The 17,452-nt window shown below is 39.9% G+C and overlaps 1 protein-coding gene across 1 annotated transcript in view; it reads right to left on the bottom strand.

The window, feature by feature from the left end:
* The window catches only part of LOC115374855 (uncharacterized), a 37,966-nt gene that overhangs the window by 7,328 nt on the left and 13,186 nt on the right, over nucleotides 1-17,452 (bottom strand). The window contains exons 21-35 of the mRNA XM_030074000.1: nucleotides 15,479-15,652; nucleotides 14,998-15,202; nucleotides 13,416-13,570; nucleotides 13,201-13,313; nucleotides 12,938-13,019; nucleotides 9,657-9,794; nucleotides 9,138-9,300; nucleotides 8,829-8,944; nucleotides 6,477-6,623; nucleotides 6,004-6,117; nucleotides 5,784-5,900; nucleotides 5,428-5,586; nucleotides 1,060-1,221; nucleotides 439-601; nucleotides 100-287 (exon numbers count right to left, since the gene is read on the bottom strand). Of these exons, the coding sequence (XP_029929860.1) occupies nucleotides 100-287; nucleotides 439-601; nucleotides 1,060-1,221; nucleotides 5,428-5,586; nucleotides 5,784-5,900; nucleotides 6,004-6,117; nucleotides 6,477-6,623; nucleotides 8,829-8,944; nucleotides 9,138-9,300; nucleotides 9,657-9,794; nucleotides 12,938-13,019; nucleotides 13,201-13,313; nucleotides 13,416-13,570; nucleotides 14,998-15,202; nucleotides 15,479-15,652 (2,196 nt within the window). The remainder of the gene's footprint in view (nucleotides 1-99; nucleotides 288-438; nucleotides 602-1,059; nucleotides 1,222-5,427; nucleotides 5,587-5,783; nucleotides 5,901-6,003; nucleotides 6,118-6,476; nucleotides 6,624-8,828; nucleotides 8,945-9,137; nucleotides 9,301-9,656; nucleotides 9,795-12,937; nucleotides 13,020-13,200; nucleotides 13,314-13,415; nucleotides 13,571-14,997; nucleotides 15,203-15,478; nucleotides 15,653-17,452) is intronic.

Below are 17,452 nucleotides of genomic sequence, written 5' to 3' on the forward strand. Positions count from 1 at the left end.
GTGGAAAAGTAAACATTAAACGACTGGTGTGGCAACTTAAGTCTTGTTGACATTTAGATTTTTAGATGGTGAATTTTGCCCACTTTCTGTTGGCCTCACCTCCACTCCAAATAGGGTCTCTGAGCAGCCATGGGCTCTCAGCATTAGGCTCTGATTGGCTGTTCCCATGGAGACGCTGCCAATGGTTTCAGGTTTGCCTCTGTCTGCTCGCTTCTGCACATCCAGAGTGAACCTCCGGTTTGTGTCCACACACATTGCAACAGTGAGGTCCTCATCGAGCCATGAACCTAAACAAAAATACACACACACACACACACACACACACACACACACACAGAGAGATTCAATGAGAATATTTTGCATACATAAGTGCTGAACATTTTTACTAAGTTCAAAACACAGACATGTGCCATACTGGATAGATGGTTCAGTGTTTACCATTCTTATAACCTGCTATGGTCTGAAGACATCTGCCCTCTACTGCTCCATTCAGCCAGAAAGTCTCACTGCGGTCCAGCCTGGCCTGAACCTGGAGTCCCGACGCCTGGGGGGAGGACAAGGCACTGCCCCCCGCCTCCACACTCCAATTACCAATCCTAGACTATGGAGTACACAAAACACTGTGACAACATCATATGATACAATACCAAATAAGAAACATGCATTAGACACATAAGACACACATAGTAGTATCGGATCCCCATTAGAGCTGAACAATTAATCCAAATATTATCAAAATTTAAATATGGCCAAGAGCAATATCAAACTTTTTTGATAAAAGTAAAATGTGTGTCAAAATACCATTTTGAGTATTATTGTGCTACAGAGATGCCCTGGACTACAAATCGTATTCTCCAGATGTAAGAAAACATTTGTTTGGTACAGACCTCAGCAAAAAATTACACCATCATTGTGAATTTTTTTTCAGAAAAAAATTGAAGTGATGCCAAAATGATGGCAAATTATATTGCAGCCGCAACAGCTGTAAAATTAATCGCGATATGATTTTTTTTAACCATATTCTTCAGCCCCAATCTCCATGGGATTGTTCTAGTTTACCTCAGAGAAGAGGGTTATGTTGGTGCTGTGAACAGTGGAGGAGTTGATGAGGGCGAGGGTGAGGCTGCACTGGGCGGGATGTCCTGTCACTGAAAGGCGAGTCTGTGTGTAAAACAGCTCCTCTCCTGAGTTAACTCTGTGGGATCCTGACCACGACAGAGTCTAAGAGACACACAGAGAGCAGACAACAGCAGAGGAAATGGAAAGAGGGAAAATGTTATGTATGTTAATTTTAATGAAGCAGTGCACTGAAATTTTTGAAATCCTGTGCTGTACTGCTACTACTATAGCACCTATGATGAAACACTTAACACTGAATACACACACACACACACACACACACACATATATATATAGTTCTGTCTTTCAGATATTTTGTCATATTTATCATTAATCATTTCAGGTAGGCACTCTTCCGGTAAGTTCTCTCTCTCAGATATGTTGTCAGATTCATCATGGTTTCTTTCAGAGACAATCATAGCAGGTTCAGGTTTAGGTTCAACCTCCTGTGAGATGAAAGCAGGTTCAACCTCTTGTGAGATGTTGGCAGGAGTCTTTACAACTGGAATAAAACCTCTGCCCTCCTTTGATGGGGTGATCTCAGAAGGAGAAGGTATGGGGGAGGAGGTTGTATGTGGACAACTGGGGGTTTCACAAAGAGGTTGACTCACTTGATTTGTTTGTAAACTTTGGTGAACTTGGAGGGTCCAATTTGTACATTTCTTTGTGTAGGAATGGTATAATCTGAATCAGAATTGATTTCATCTTCTTCACGATGTCACTGTTGGAACCACCAGGATGGTTACAGGTTTTTGGTCAACGGGGTAATTTGGGAATGTCAGGAAGCTCTGGATCAGTACTGGGCAACAATCTACAGGGTAAAAGTAAGTTCCAATGAAGGATACAGAGGGGACCATCTTTGCCTCCTGGCTTGACGGTATACACTGGAAGATCTCCTGCACAGTTAACAACAACATGTGTGTCTGATTCCCATTTATCTCCCAGCTTGTGCTTCCCTCTCATTCGAACATTCCTCACCAGAACTCTATCTCCAACGTTCAGAGTTGATTCACTGATTCGTATGTCAATATGTGCTTTGTTTCGGTCTGTGACTTGCAGGTCTGTACCTCTCCCCCAGATTTCTTTTGAGCTTTGGGATATACTGAGAATGGAATGATGGTGAATTGTCAGAAGGAAGACCAAAAGCCAAATCTATTGGTAGACCAGGTGGTTGACCAAACATGAGCTCATATGGACTAAAACCAGTAGTCTTGTACAGTGATAAGTACGTACTAATGGTTTAACAAAGTCTTTCCAATGGGTTTTGTCCTTGTGACTCGGTACAAAACATTTGAAGGAGGGTTTGATTAAAGTGTTCAACAGGATTTCCTCTGGGTCGATAAGGAGTTGTCCTTGCTTTCTTTATTTCTGCTATTTCACAAAGCTCCTTGATGGCTTTGGACTCATAGTCTGGTCCTTAACCACTACGGAGTCATTCAGGGAAACCATAATGGACAAAGAAATAATCCCAGAGTGCTTTGGCAACAGTGTGAGCCTTTTGATTTGGATTGGGTATGGCAACTGCATATTTTGTAAAATGGTCAATGATAACCAATCCTCATTGTTGCTGCCATCTGGCTCCAGGGACAAAAAGTCCATGCAAACAAACTCCAATGGCCGGCTGGTCAGGATGTGAACTAATGGAGCAGCTCTTTCTGGGAGAGCTTTGCTGTGTACACAACAGTTGCATGTTTGTATTTTTGCTCAACCGAGGTTGAATCACTCCTGAATCCATCTGGTAAATGACCTCCTGAATACAACGGACCGATCTTTGTTTCACCCGCAAATCATCTTCGCTTAGATGAGATATGACAGAGAGACCACTTTGGCATTCAACAAGGAGAGTCTTAGGAACAGGATCAGACTGAAAAGTAAGCGATTCAATGAATGGCAATGAATAGTAGCCATCGTTTACATCAGCCACAATAGTGTTAGAACCAAGGGCTTATCACACACAGCCTGAACATCAGACTCAGACAAGTGATGTGGAGCGAACTGACAAATTCTTTCATTCTCCTTTTTGGAAACATGATCATCAACAAGGTCACCATGGGGATGTCATGATAAGGCATCAGCATCCACATTCTGATCACCTGCTCAATACTGCAGCTTGAAAATGTAGGTGGAAAGAGCAAATAGCCATCAGTTTAGCTGTTCACAGGATGTAGGTGAGCGGATTACTGTCGGTGACAACTGTGAAAGGAATACCATACAAAAAGTAACTGAATTTATCAGTGACAGCCGACTTGAGAGCTAAAAACTCTAACTTGCTTTTCAAACAAAGCATCTCCATCTGCCACAGTGCCAGACACTGAATCTAGAAGCTCTAGATAGGCACTGGGTAAGGCTTGAAGACCTAGGTGTTTGACAATATCAGCAGCAGGTGCCAGTAGACGTTCAAAAATGCTGGATCGCTCCAAGTCAGATATAGAAGGATCACTGAGGACCCAGTCATGAGTCAGCGTCATGACTGGGCCGTGTGATTTTCCCAGAGAATGCCCTGAGTCAGGAGGAGCCATGGAGATGGGACACAGCATTATCTGTCTTGACAATGTGCTCAACCACTACTCTCTGAACCTCAGGTGGGTTAAACACACCACCTGAAAGAGTGGTGATGTGTTTGGTGAAATGTGATTGGTTACACGTGATGAACTTACTTATGTTGGACTGTTCATCAGCATCCTAACAGGCATATGCTGTCAAAATGGAATCAGTCGAAACATATCCTCTGATTTAAAAAAAAAAAAAAAATATATATATATATATATATATATATATATATAAATGCATATCATTAGCACTAGTCTCCTATTTGTCTATTTTTTCCAGGGTGGGATTCTACCTTTTTTTTTTGTATGATTACGTATTCTTTTGGGGAGCTGACGCACCATTTGGATGGATAAACAGAAGACACTGTAGTGTAAGGTGAGGACAATATTGCTTTATGTTGGACTGCTCCCGACATATTTTTTTGTGCAGTTGATTTTTGTGTAACATGCCTGCTTGATAGACCACTTACACCCATACAGGGTCTTATAATCATTAATTAATTCATTCATTCATTCATTTGCCACTTACTCCTACTTAGAATCATGAAACGCTGGAGCCTATCCTAGCATGCACTTGACTGAAGGTAGAGAAACAGCCAGAACAGGTTGCCATCACATGACTAATACAAATATACAATTACATCCACATACATACCATAAAACAGTTCATCAGACCTGCATGTCTTTGAAATATGAGAAGAAACTGGAGCAGAGGAAACCCAAGTGAATACTGCAAACTCTCATGGTGTGACAGAATAACTCAATCAGCACAAAACAAATGACCATGGTCCACCTTGGTCTAATTTGGCTCCTCTCATCAACCCCGCAAGCTAAGAACCAGAAAGCAAAGAGGAAATGCTCACAGATGCTTATACTTAACATGGCCTTTTTTCATTAATCCAAGGATATAAATGTCAAAATTAAAAGGCCTGGTCCTAAGTAACTATAATTACTAAGATGGGGCTTATAACATACCCTCAGTAAAGGTCTAATAATCATGGTGCTGCAGGAAGCCTTGGAAACACAACCCTAACCCACCGGGTTGTGTTTACTCCCCAAAATTAAAGAAATTACCACTTTCCTCCCTTTTAGACTCAACTGTTAATGACACAAGACAGCAACAAAAGAAACAACCCTTAGGGTGTTCCCACTTCATTTCTATATTCTTTATGTTCATGACCAAAATCACCCAGCTAGCTATAACTCTATAAAAAGTGATCATAAGCATTTTTTTTACTCAGTACAGTCTTAAACCAGATATGGTTTAAAAAACATCTCTAGTTGTAACCAACACCATTCTTATTTATTATCATGATGTACATGTAGCTGTAGGTATATTACTTTTAAATTATTCTTTACTTTTAAATTATTGCTTTATTTCTTGTTGATAATTATGCTTCATTTTGGAATTCATGGTGTAAAGACTACAATGGCCTAAAAATATACCACTTGTATACCACTTATACCACATACTAAACACAATTCATGTATTATATTGTCTAAATGTAATGCATATGTGTGAGCGTGTGTATATGGGCTTCCAGTGTTAGTGTGCGTGTGTGGTTGTGTGTGAGAAACAAGGAAAGAAATCCACTGTTGGATTAAGAAAAAAGATTATATCCAAACTATACTGGTTACTACACTCTGATTTGATAGCATTTGCCTTTGCTATGGGCCAAAACACCAATAGGAAAATGGGTCACATTTAACCCGAACATAACAGAGGGCCTACATGATGGACAGAGAGGTAAGCACTCACAGGCTGTGGGGGGCAGAGACCCAACAAAACTGTGTGCTCCAATCGGTCTTTGAGGTTGGTTTGGACCTTGGCCAGGAGGCTGTGGGACGGACATGGAGTGGACGACACATTCTCCAAACCCGCACTGATCTGGAGACTGTGCATTCCCCTTGGACTGTTCTAGACACAACAAAGAAACAAATACAGAAGTATATTGAAACATTACACATTATAAATTGACCATAAAGAAGATAACATGTGAAAACTGATTGTGGAAATTCATTAATGCTCATCAGTTATTCTATTAATGTATTAAGCATGTGTTGAATGTGCATTGAAAACTACTAAACTCACTGATTTGTTCATTGATTCAGTACCTGGTACTTCATGCCTTGCTTGACACTCCTGTTGTCCCACCTAAGCTCAGCATTTTGGGAATATGAATTTCCCTCCCGGCCTACAGAGACACATCCTTTCACAGAAGAGACCACCGTCTACACACATGCACACACAAGGCAAGTCATTGGACACTTCATAAACACTTATTCACACCGTGACATGATTTTTGTACACTGAAACTGTACATGGTCCACCTACGTGTCGGGATGAGAAAAGAGTGCATGCCTGCCCCCTGCTGGAGTTACCCTGCCACTGTTTGTTCAGGCTGAGGGAGACATTCACAGGCACTGAACTGTCCCAGGACAGATGGGTCTAGTTGCGCAGTAAAGAAAAAAAACAAAAAAAAAACAGTTAAAATTTATAACTGATTTGACTGACAAAGTAGAGATACAACATATAGAAAGACAGAATGAGAGTCACACTGTTGATTCTCACGATTTCTGTGGAGAAGTGATGTGAGATGAATGCAGGACTTCATTTTGCATAGAGTTTAGATACACACTCAACAAGAGTGTGTATCTGCTGTTTTGAGAGCGGTTTCAACACAGCGGTTTCACCAAATGAGTCAAATCAGTTGAGAAGAACTGTAAGTAGGCCTAAATAACTCATTACTTGGCCAAACAACTCACTGAAATTGACATTTTGGTTTTGTACCACGCCGAGTTGTGTACCTGGTGACTGCTCCGTTGTTCCCTCCGTGAGAAGTGGGAGAGTGTGTGGAGGGAGAGCTGGGACAGTGTGGCGGTGAAGGGCTGCTTCAGCTCCACCTTGGTCTCGTTCATCTCCTCTGATTGACCCCACAGGCTAAGAGCCCTGACCTTGGGATGAACAAACCACTCACACTCAGTTTATGACCACAGAGAGCAGAGAGGAAATCCTCACAGATGCTTACACTTACCACTACCCCTTTCCCTTTCATCTGAAGGAATTAAGCTCACCAAATTTTAAATAATAACAGAGGCTTCTCGAATTCCAGAGGCTATGGAGGCCAGACTTAATCTAATTATGTCTACTATTATTGGACTTGTGAAATACCTGAAAATCCAGTGGCCTTGGGTTCAGGGATGCTGTGGGAAGGACGTGGTGGCCTTGGGATTGAATTCTCCTCCAGCCATACAACCATCCAGCTTCAGAAATTAACTAGAGGCCAGTGGGTTCCAATTTCAGCAGGATTTGCTCCCAGTAATACCCACTTCAGGCTGTAATTCAGCTCTGTTTACTCCCCAGTTAAAGGTGAACTATGCTAATAGGGAACTATAAACAACAACCATGTAGATTTAACCTTCAAATTTTGTGCTGATTACACTTTTGTGTAGACTCTACTATCAAAATGGTACTGTCTACCATTTTTGGTAAGTCTAAAGGGTCCTCACTTCAATGCAATGTTACATAGGGCACCATTACTTCTCTTTCAGACTTTTGGTAGCCCAGTCGCCATTTTTTTTTTTTTTTTACTTTTTCTACAAACCCAACCTTTAGCCTAATCCCAGTCCTAACCTGACCCTGTTTCTAATATAAACCCTAAGATTAGCTATACACTACATTTCACACAATTACGTCTATCACTTGAAGCTCAGTAGACATTTTAGTGGCACACAGGAAGTTGTGTATCCACACCACATAATCCAAATAAAGTTTGACTCAATCATCAGCCTATGGCATGATTAAAATATAATATCTGTAAGTGTTTTTTTTTTTTCTTAAATTGATAATAGGTTTGCTTGATTTACCATTTTTTCACAAGCACATGACTTGTCAAGGAAGAGTTGATTTTTATATAAATGTTGCCAATACAAAAAAAAAAAAAAAAATCATACTAATAGACTAACACCACATTTACAATGGTGACTTTTGTGGCAAAAGTCTGGATTTTGGAATCAGAAAGTATAGTAGCTATTTGAAGCATTATATACACAGTCAGTTATTTATTTATTTTTCCAGGAATGGCATTTATCTGTTTTTGCCAATGAACTCTTAATCATACTGAAAAATCAGACACTGTGTTGCTGAAATAAAGACTTCTCTCCAGATATACCTCCTAAATGCACTGTCATGGCAGTCTGTTACTTCTATGTAAAACCATTAACACCATGCAAGCTTTAACCCATGGCAGGCTCTAAAAGGCTGTGAGACAGTAATTTAGGTACAAATGTCAGACAGGAGACAGGGTTTTTAATTTGAGACAGAACTGCTCCAGGTATGCCAGGCAAATGACTCATCCTATAATGGCTCTCCAGTTGCACCACAGCAATGGCACACTTTAAATATTTGATCTTAATACTGACCTGTCCCGTCCGTCGACACTTTCTGGTCTAATATTTTACAGCATTCTCCGACATGCACTGAATCACTGTTGACTTAAACCCTTTTCGCCTCTGCAGTTTCACCCCTAAGACACGCTCCCTACTGAACACAGCCCACACATTTCTACTACTCACTTGGAATGGACTCTTACTCTACTTTAATGGAAGAATCAATCTCTACCATCTTTCTCCCAGTGTGTAAGAGACATAATGTACTTTTTGAAACTTGGGAAAATTAGATGTGGTCTCAGAGGCTCTGGACACCTGAGGCAGCAGAACCACAGAAATCAGAGAAGACAGTTTTGGGACAGAGGGTCACTGATTTTATTCCCCAGTCCCGCTGGGAAAACATGGGTCAGGAAATTGAGGCCGTAATGTTCTCCCCTCTTTCAACAACTGGTGTGGAGGTGAGAAGTGGTGAGGTGAATTATACAACCTGTTGTATAATGACCAATAAACTTCCTTGTATCCTTGTATAAAATGATAGTATTCCAAATAGTATCAGTATTACAAAATAGTATTATGTAGTATTAATATTACAAAATTATGTATTTCAGCAACTAAGCTATTCAGACTCTATTTATTGCATTTTTAATATTTCACATTCGGAGAAAGACACAGAGGCAGTAGAGGAGAAGTGCAGAAGTTTTGAAGAAGTTTTGAAGGTTTGAATGGAGGCCTTCACTGTCTATGGGATATGACAACATTTTGTATGCTGACCTGCTCCAGTCGGCCATGTCTGGTCCAGCCCAGTAAAACACTGTCCCGTCGGCCGTGCAGTGAGCGCTCCAGAGTCACCTCCAAATTGCTCCAACGCGGAACACAGGTGATCTGAACTAAGATAAAAAAGATTTTACCAATTTTTAGCGAGCTGAAGACTTACATGGACGTATAGCGGGTGGTATGAGGTCTTTATTATACAGCCCTGTTCACTCAACAATAGTCTCCTATTATATGTACTTACACGGCTGATGTGTCCATCCTGTTAGCACAAGAAGATGTGATGGAGGTCTATGTGTAATGACCAACCTTTCAAGGAGTGGTTCCCCATCTCCAGTGCTGGAGGTGCAGAGTACAGGCCGGTCAGGCTGAACTCCTGGCTGCCCCACAATGCACCATGTTGAACTTGGTAGCTCCAGTTCCTGGCCTCATACACAGTTCTCACTGCTATGGTCCTGGGGAGTGGCTTCAGCTGGTGAACAGAGCCAGTCACAGACACATTTAGGACATAAGGATGCTTGGATGTTCAGCATCTGGCAAGACAAATTCAATTTGATGCAATTCAGTTTTACTTTATTTGCCATGTTAACAACAGATGAGAGGGACTCGTCTTCAGCTCGCATTGCAAAGACACAGACATTTACAGCATGAGACAGTTACATACAAAGATACACCAAGACACATAAGGAAAATAAAACACCAGAAATGGTGGTGAAGAAAGCAAGAAAACAAGATTTGAATGGACTAAGGGAATAAAGTTCATGGAGCGTCAAATATCCACTGAGTGTCTTGCACACATCATTACAAGAAGCTTTAGGCCAGAGATACCTGTGGGTAGGTGTGGTTGAGCTCCAGAACCTGCCTGTAGCCACACTCAATGGCAGCTATTTCCCCCAGAGCCCAAAGCCTCCTCCGGCCAGACGACAGCTCCGCCAAGCCCAGGACACTGGAGCGAGACTGGTTCAGCTGGAGAGAGAGAGAGAGAGAGAGAGAGAGAGAGAGAGAGAGAGAGAGAGAGAGAGAGAGAGAGAGAGAGAGAGAGAGAGAGAGAGACATGAATTAGAAGTTGTCATTAGAGATCAAAGAACACCATTAGAGCTCGACTGATATATCGGCTGGTCGATATTCTTAACTATCATTAAATAGTTTGTTGAGCAGACTCTGTTGTTCTCAGTGATTTGTATAACAGCAGCAGATCACAGCTGAGCAGATGGTGCTGCAGTTCAAACTTTATTGTTCAACTATAAAATATCAAGTCTCAAGTACATATCATCACATCTATTTGATTAGCAAATTTGAGGATTCCTGCAATATATTCGCTTATGTATGTAAAAAACACCATTATATTGTTATATGAATTATATTGGCCAATATATCATTTTCTCACAATATATTGTTTTGTTAATTCTTCATTCCCAAATACTGACATCCATATTGGCCCCAAAATAACTATTTGATTACCAAACAATACAATGTAATCGGATTTTTCTCCCTTTTTCCCATAAATGACTTAACTAAGTTAACTTTATAAAATTACTTCACTTTTTTTTTAAAGTGAAGTAATTTTAAGTAAAGTTGGTTGGGTTCTGAACAATACAAGCCACTATAAAATAGCCTTGTGCTAAAGCCTTAAGAACGGAAAGAGACTTGTCCTTGTCAGCAAAGCTGCACCACTGTTCAATTATCCTCCTCTCAGCCCCCAGCCCACCTCCATAAAAACTCAAAAACACTTCCACTCACCACCCTTCACCTCACCTCACCTCTGCCATTTCCCACACAATTATTTCCTCCTCCACTCATCCTGACACAGGCTATTATTACTCTCACTCTCTCTCTGTGGCCTTACAGCACTGCCCCCAGGAGATTACATGTTCACCATCTTTCTTGGGTGTTGTGCAACAGAACGGAGCATCTAACCCACAGCTTCAAACCCAGAGCTTGATGTATTAAAACCATTCTTGTTTAGTTTCCTCCTGACATTAAATGAATATCCACTGTCATTTATATATATATATATCTATATATATATATAGATAGATAGATAGATAGATAGATAGATAGATAGATAGATATGTACACATGAGGTAATCTTCATGTCATGACTCGTTATAGACCGCGTGACAACGTAAAGCTGACACTAATGTAACCAAGACGAATGCTTGCACATTTGCAGCTTTAGGCTAATATTATTTTTTATTCATCTGTACATCACTGTCTGCGTTCTCCTCCCCCTGAAAACCATCTTAAACAGGTGTTTTTAATATCTTGGTTTGCATGACAACTAATATTCCTGTAAAAGCCAGAAGACGGGGTCCATGAGGGGCTTCCAGGTGGTATAAAATTAGGAAGAGGTCATTTTCACTATAATTTCATTAACTACAAATTTTTAGTGCAAAAAACGCATGGGTGATTATTTTAACATTATCTCACCACACTGAATCTATTTATCAACATTCAGTTATCTGACATCCGTAATGATTTAACACTTAACACAAACTGAAATATCTGTTGATTTAGGGGCCCTCGGGCAAAATCACATCAAATAGAGCCAACTTGGAGGTTCTGAAGATGAAAAAAGAACGAAAACACATGGATAGCCATTTTCAAATTAAACTTCAATTAAGCTTCAAAAGTGGTTGTATAATACTTTGAAGGTATAATACATGCAATTAAGTTTTTTTTAAAAAAGTTTTACGTTTGATAAATATGATGTGAACCAAGTACAGGAGGGTATAAATAAATCCATCTGCTCCCTGAGTTCATACAGCGCAATACAGTACCAGAAACTGCTTTCCCGAGGATTTAGACAGGAACATGACCTTGGTTTGAGATCTGTAGTTTTGAGGATGCACAGGATCAAGATTGAAAATGATAGCCTGTTTGAAATAGTTGGGGACACAGGCAGTAATAAGAGAGCCAATCGCAGTAAGCTCAGGCTAATAGCAGCAAAAACCTCTTTAATGAAAGATGTGAGTACAGTGCCTGAGAGACAGGATGATGTCCTCATATGAGAAATATCAAAGAGACCATGTAGGGAAATAGGACCAAAATGACTCGGCAGAGCAGGGATAAAAAATGGAAATGTCGAAAACGATTGTCTTGTCAACAAAAACATGCCTGTATAACAGTATATTAAACAATTGTAACAGGAAATAGAGCAGGGTTTACATGCTTATCAGTTTGCAAAATGAGCCTATAGGTTTATGATGACAAGCCATAATGAAATTAGAGAAAGTAAGCAGCTCCTTGCATCCACAACTTTTTGGCCATTTGAAGTAAATGGCGCCTTCAAAAATATAACGCAGATGTAAGTTTAGTACTTTTTCATCCACGTTCAGCCTCTGTACATTCTTATTTCAGGTGGCGGATGCTTTAAGTCATCCTGTGAGATGACAAGACAGCAGGAATGCGCCTGGCTTTTAAGGAAGCAATGGGATCCAAGATTGATGCGCAATGATCAATGAAGCGATTACCAAACTATTTGCTTTTGCTTTCCCAACCTCTTCTGATCATTTTTGGCAATTTATTCAAATGAATAATAGTCATCCTGTGAATATCTGTATGGAAGACAGATATTGTTCAAAATGTTCTCTTTGGAAGGAATATTGAAAACAGCACATTTGAGAGAGAGAGAAATTCTGTCTATGACTGTTGTTGCAACAATGGTTGCAGCAAGCATGCATTGAGCCAGTCACACGGCAGAGCAGTAGGGCTGCTCAATAATGGCAAAAATCATAATCAAGAATATTTTGGTCAACATTGAGATCACAATTATTTACCACAAATATTCACTGACTTTGGAAACAGCATGCATTTATTGAACTTAAAAAAAAACAAACAAACTTTTTAACAGTGAATTTCCTTGAACTTTAAATGTACATAAACATGCCACAGCCTGGCTGGGAGTGAGTTTGGGCTTTTCAGAAAGAGTGAAAGAACGCTGCTGGGTGAACTGGATCTGCAAAACATGACAAAATGAGAGCATCACTGCGAAACGGAATGCCGCACAACAATCGTTTTATCTCGATTATCTTGTTTTCATAATTGTTGGAAACCAAAATCAGAATTGAAAATGAAATTCGATTAATTTCACTAATAGAGAAGCTGACCTGAAATCTGGTGTTGAGCTGTGCAGGCAGGTAGACCGACAGCTTGGGAATATTCTGGACCACCTTCACCATCAGTTCCTTGCTGGACAAAAGAACAACCATCACTAAAAAAGTATGTGTGTGTACCTGTTTGTGTGTTTGTTTGATAGGACACATGGATAGGTATGCAGAGATAAAGGCTTCCACTTGTGGCAGAATGTTAAATGTGCCATTACAATGCTTTTCTGATTGTGAACAATGAAGCGGTGTGAATGTGTATGCACCTGTCAGGGAGATGGTGTCCTTGAATGATGAGTGCCAGTGAGGAGCTGAGTTCAGGGTTCACAGCCATAGAGCACCGAAGCTGGGAGTCGGTAAGTCGGCCCCAGGCTTCCACCTGCACCAACACACACGGAGCTTGGCGCGGTGAAACAGAGCATCCAGCTAGCAGCTAAAAATACAGTATACATTGTGTTGTGGGAGTGCATGCCATCCTCACCTGTAAGACTGGGCTAATCTGTCCGTGCATGTGGTGCTTCAGAGTAACTCTGGCCTCCTTGGACCCTCCATGTGTCCCCCAGCCCCCAACATCCCCCACCACGCGGACCCTCCAGTCTCTGCAGCTCAGGTCCACTGACACACTCCGCAGAGGGCCTGCAGGGTGGACCAGAGTATAGTTTTTACTGATTACAGTAATAATCTCCAAGAGGGCCTAATAACCTTAATCACACAGAGCATCCTCAAGGGTTCTTTTTTTTATTTTGTGTTATTTTTCTTTTCATGTATATATGAACATTATATTGTCTCATATGTAGGTGTGTGCTATATGTATTGTATGCACTATGTTATGGATGTATATCTTTTTCTGCTTCTTTATACATGCTTTCTTTCTTTTCTGATTTTGATCCCAGATACAGCAGCAGGAGTTTGTGGGGGATCCAAATAAACAATAAAAAAAATTAAGGTATTGTGGCTTTTGTAGAAGTCAATATGCAAACTAACTGAGGACTGGTCAAAGTGATATACGTATGCAAAAATAAACCATGTGAAAAAAAAAAGAAAAAAGATAACTCAGCAACCAGTAAGGCATGGCTAGTGTCCCTGACCAGTCAGTTTGTTCGGCTAAAGCTTCCCTTTTGTATAATATTTAGTCTTATTTATATTTTCATGGCTATTTTAACATCTGCTTCACTTCCCTGTGTCTCCCTTCCCTGTGATCAATTTGGGGAACTTCTCTGTGACTTTTCTTAAATGTTTTGCTGCAGAATCAAAATTACGCAAGGAAACAGTACTTATAACGTTATTTATTCCCTTATTCCCTTTATTTTGGCCTTCAATAGGATTGTAATATCCTTTAGAGATTCGAAAGAACAGCCTGATCTAAAAGCCAAGCCTCTCTCATATTAAAGTTCAGTGTTCCAGAAGTTGTGTGTCACAGCCAAGTTACAGTTACTGTTTTTTTTTTTTTTCCCTGTTCTTTTCATGCAAGAATACAACTTCCAACATCTAACACAGACACTAATGTGATGATGTCATGCCCTCTTTCATTTTGTTCTAGCTGTTAAAATACACTGAGGAAAAAACACCTGCAGAAATACACTCAGTGGCCACTTTATTAGGCACACCTATACAATTTACTGCAATTCAATGCAACAGCTCTGCCATAAATTTGAGCTTTTAAGAAAGTTCATAATGTTCAGTTTTTGTTGACATTGTCGAGAATGTGTACATTTTGATCATATGTTTATTATTGAGGTTGTAGTTTGCAGAGGTCTTGTCCTGGGCAGAATAATGGAAACAGCTCTCAATAAAATGCAGTCCAGTACAACAGCACCACTAACTAGGTGCTCAATGCCAAACATGGAATTGAATCAACACCTCTAATACTGTGATAAAAAGAAAACCTGAGAATTAAAGGCATCATAAAATTAAACTTTATGGCAGAACAGTTGTACTGGATTCTATTAGATTAGGCAGGTGTACCTGATAAAGTGGCCATTGAGTGTATTTAGCAATGAGTTCAGCAACTATCCTTCAGCTATTTGACAGAGTAATCAAACCAAGCATCCATGCAATGTGACCTTTGAACTGAGCAGTCAGAGCCATGTCCAGACTGGGTTGTGTCGCTGTTTGAGAGGAAGCAGGTGGGGCGTAGGAGAGCAGCATGGCCAGACGTCCATCAGCAACACTGATATTCAAGCCAGAGACAAGCAGCTTTTGCCCATCTATAATGAGATGAGCCTTGGACTGAAGCTGAGAGAAGCCTCCCTGGATGGAGCACAGGCCCTGAGACAGAAATGGCGGGAATCATGAGAAATTTGCTCAGTTTTTTTCCCTATCCTAATTAAGAAAGTTGAGTGTACTTTTGATGGGGAGAAAAAAAGGACAGATTTAAGCTCCTGTTATATAAAAGAAAGAGAAGAACTAAGATGGGATGAAATTAGCAAGATCTCACCAGAGGAGCAAATCATTAAAAAAAAAAAGGATCAGAAGAATGGATGAAATTAAAAAAAAAAAATGATTTTAGGGGTTATTTCAAGCCATGCCAGGATATTACATTACTTCTGTGACGAGTGGAAGTCCCCTGTCCTGTAGCCATGGCCAGTTGTGCCACATGGTTCCTCTTAACTCTGTGGTCATGGGGAAGCTTTTCATTTTAAGCCTCAAGCCTGCCTTCTGAAATCCAAACTGGGATTGCAAGGTCACAGTCTTCCCCTCACCAGACCCAAGTTCCATCTATACACACAGAGCAGAGCAGAGATGTACAGAGACTTTCAAAAAAGCAAGTATCATTCCATACAAAAATTTCCAATAATGTGAATGATCCTGCTTGGCATCTCCTCTTAAAAGGCTCTGCAGCATTTCAAACTGGACTGAACAATATGGTAAAAAAAAAAAAAAAAAAATCGCAATTATTTTGAAAAATATTGTAATTGCAATACAATTCATGATTTTAGTGGGAGTGCATTATAATTCTCAGTTTCACTGAAAACAAAATATTAGAATGATGATACTGTGATTTTTCCTGGGGTCTGTGCCAACTGGTACCAAATAATCATGTTTTCTTAAGGAAAATATTGCAGGGCAGTTCATCTCTGTAGAGCCACAATATTTAATTTGTAACTGTATTTTGTCGCACATTTAACTACATAACAAACTGCAGCTCCTGCACTTGGCCATCTTGTGATTTAAAAAATATTTCAATTAATTGTTGCGCCCTAATTTGAAATTATCATTGAAAACAGTTCAGTCTCACTTGGTCGGCTTAAGATTAAACAAATCTGGTGTTATTTTTAAAGGTGAGAAACAACCCAGGAAATCTTCCTGGGCATTTAATTTAATTTAATTATATTTAATAATCTGAGCATTTCAATTAATGTTTCTCTTTCTTTTAAGCCATTGACAATCTTCTTGAAAAGCTAAGATTGAAATCTGGATTTGATTTTAGAAATAACTGCTTTTCATTTGATAGAAAGACAAGGCCAGATGTTGCTACATTCTTACTTGATAATAACACTGACTCAGTCACTGGCTTATTTTCATATAAAAAGCCATTTAGGGAGGCTTCCATCATATCTCTGTGTCTATATTCTGGTCTGGTGAAGTTTGATATAGTCTGAAGTCCCAAGATTCACGTTCACTGTTCCCAAAGTCTGAACTGAACTAGGGAAAAAATCATTTATCTTCATTGTCTTCACTGTCTCTTAGACAGTGTACAGGTGTAACAAAAAAACAACAACAACAAAAAGATTTGCGCAAACTCCAATTTGTGCAGAACAGAGCTGCACGTCTAGCTTCTCATTGCTCGTCGAAGGCAGATGTTAAGGGCATGCATGGTGCTCTCTCTCCTGGGTAAAAGTTGAAGACAGATTTTTATGCAGCGTCTTAGTTTTCATTCGTAACATCAGCACTTGTGCAGAGCTACCACTCAATGGCATATGCTACCATGTTCCCTTAAAAAAATTCACATGTAAATGCTTGTTTTAAAATGCATCTTCTTTTCTTATGGGATAGGTAAAAAAACAGTTTTTGCCTGAGGATGAGCTGTCAGCTGTTGCCTGCTGTATGACTGTAGATGCAGACCTTCCCATGGATCTTGGTTTGCTTAGTTTTTTGCTTAATCTGTTCTGTTCTGTTTCTTTTGCTGTCTGCCATGGAGTGCTTTCCTTTCCTGGAGGAAATGGAACTTTGTTCTGTTTTCTTTATTTAATTTTTTTGTTTCATTTTATTACATTTTCTCTCTCACTCTTTTTTTTTTTGTTAGTGTTATTATCTCTCGTGGGGTATGAGGTGATCTGTGGGATGCAGGGATGGTAGGGGGGAATCAGAGATTTGGGTTACGGGTATGTTGTATTGTATTGTATGCTGTGGATTGGTGTTAGGCTTTCTGTTTTATATGTGTGGACCCCAGGAAGAATAGTTGCTACCCTGGCAAAAACTAATAGGAATCCCAATAAACAAATAAACAATTAGACCATACCATGAATCGTTTTCAGTGAGATGCGTGCTATAATGAAATATTTCACTTCTCTCATT

The sequence above is a fragment of the Myripristis murdjan genome, chromosome 17, assembly GCF_902150065.1.
Source record: "Myripristis murdjan chromosome 17, fMyrMur1.1, whole genome shotgun sequence".
Taxonomy (NCBI): Eukaryota; Metazoa; Chordata; class Actinopteri; order Holocentriformes; family Holocentridae; genus Myripristis; species Myripristis murdjan.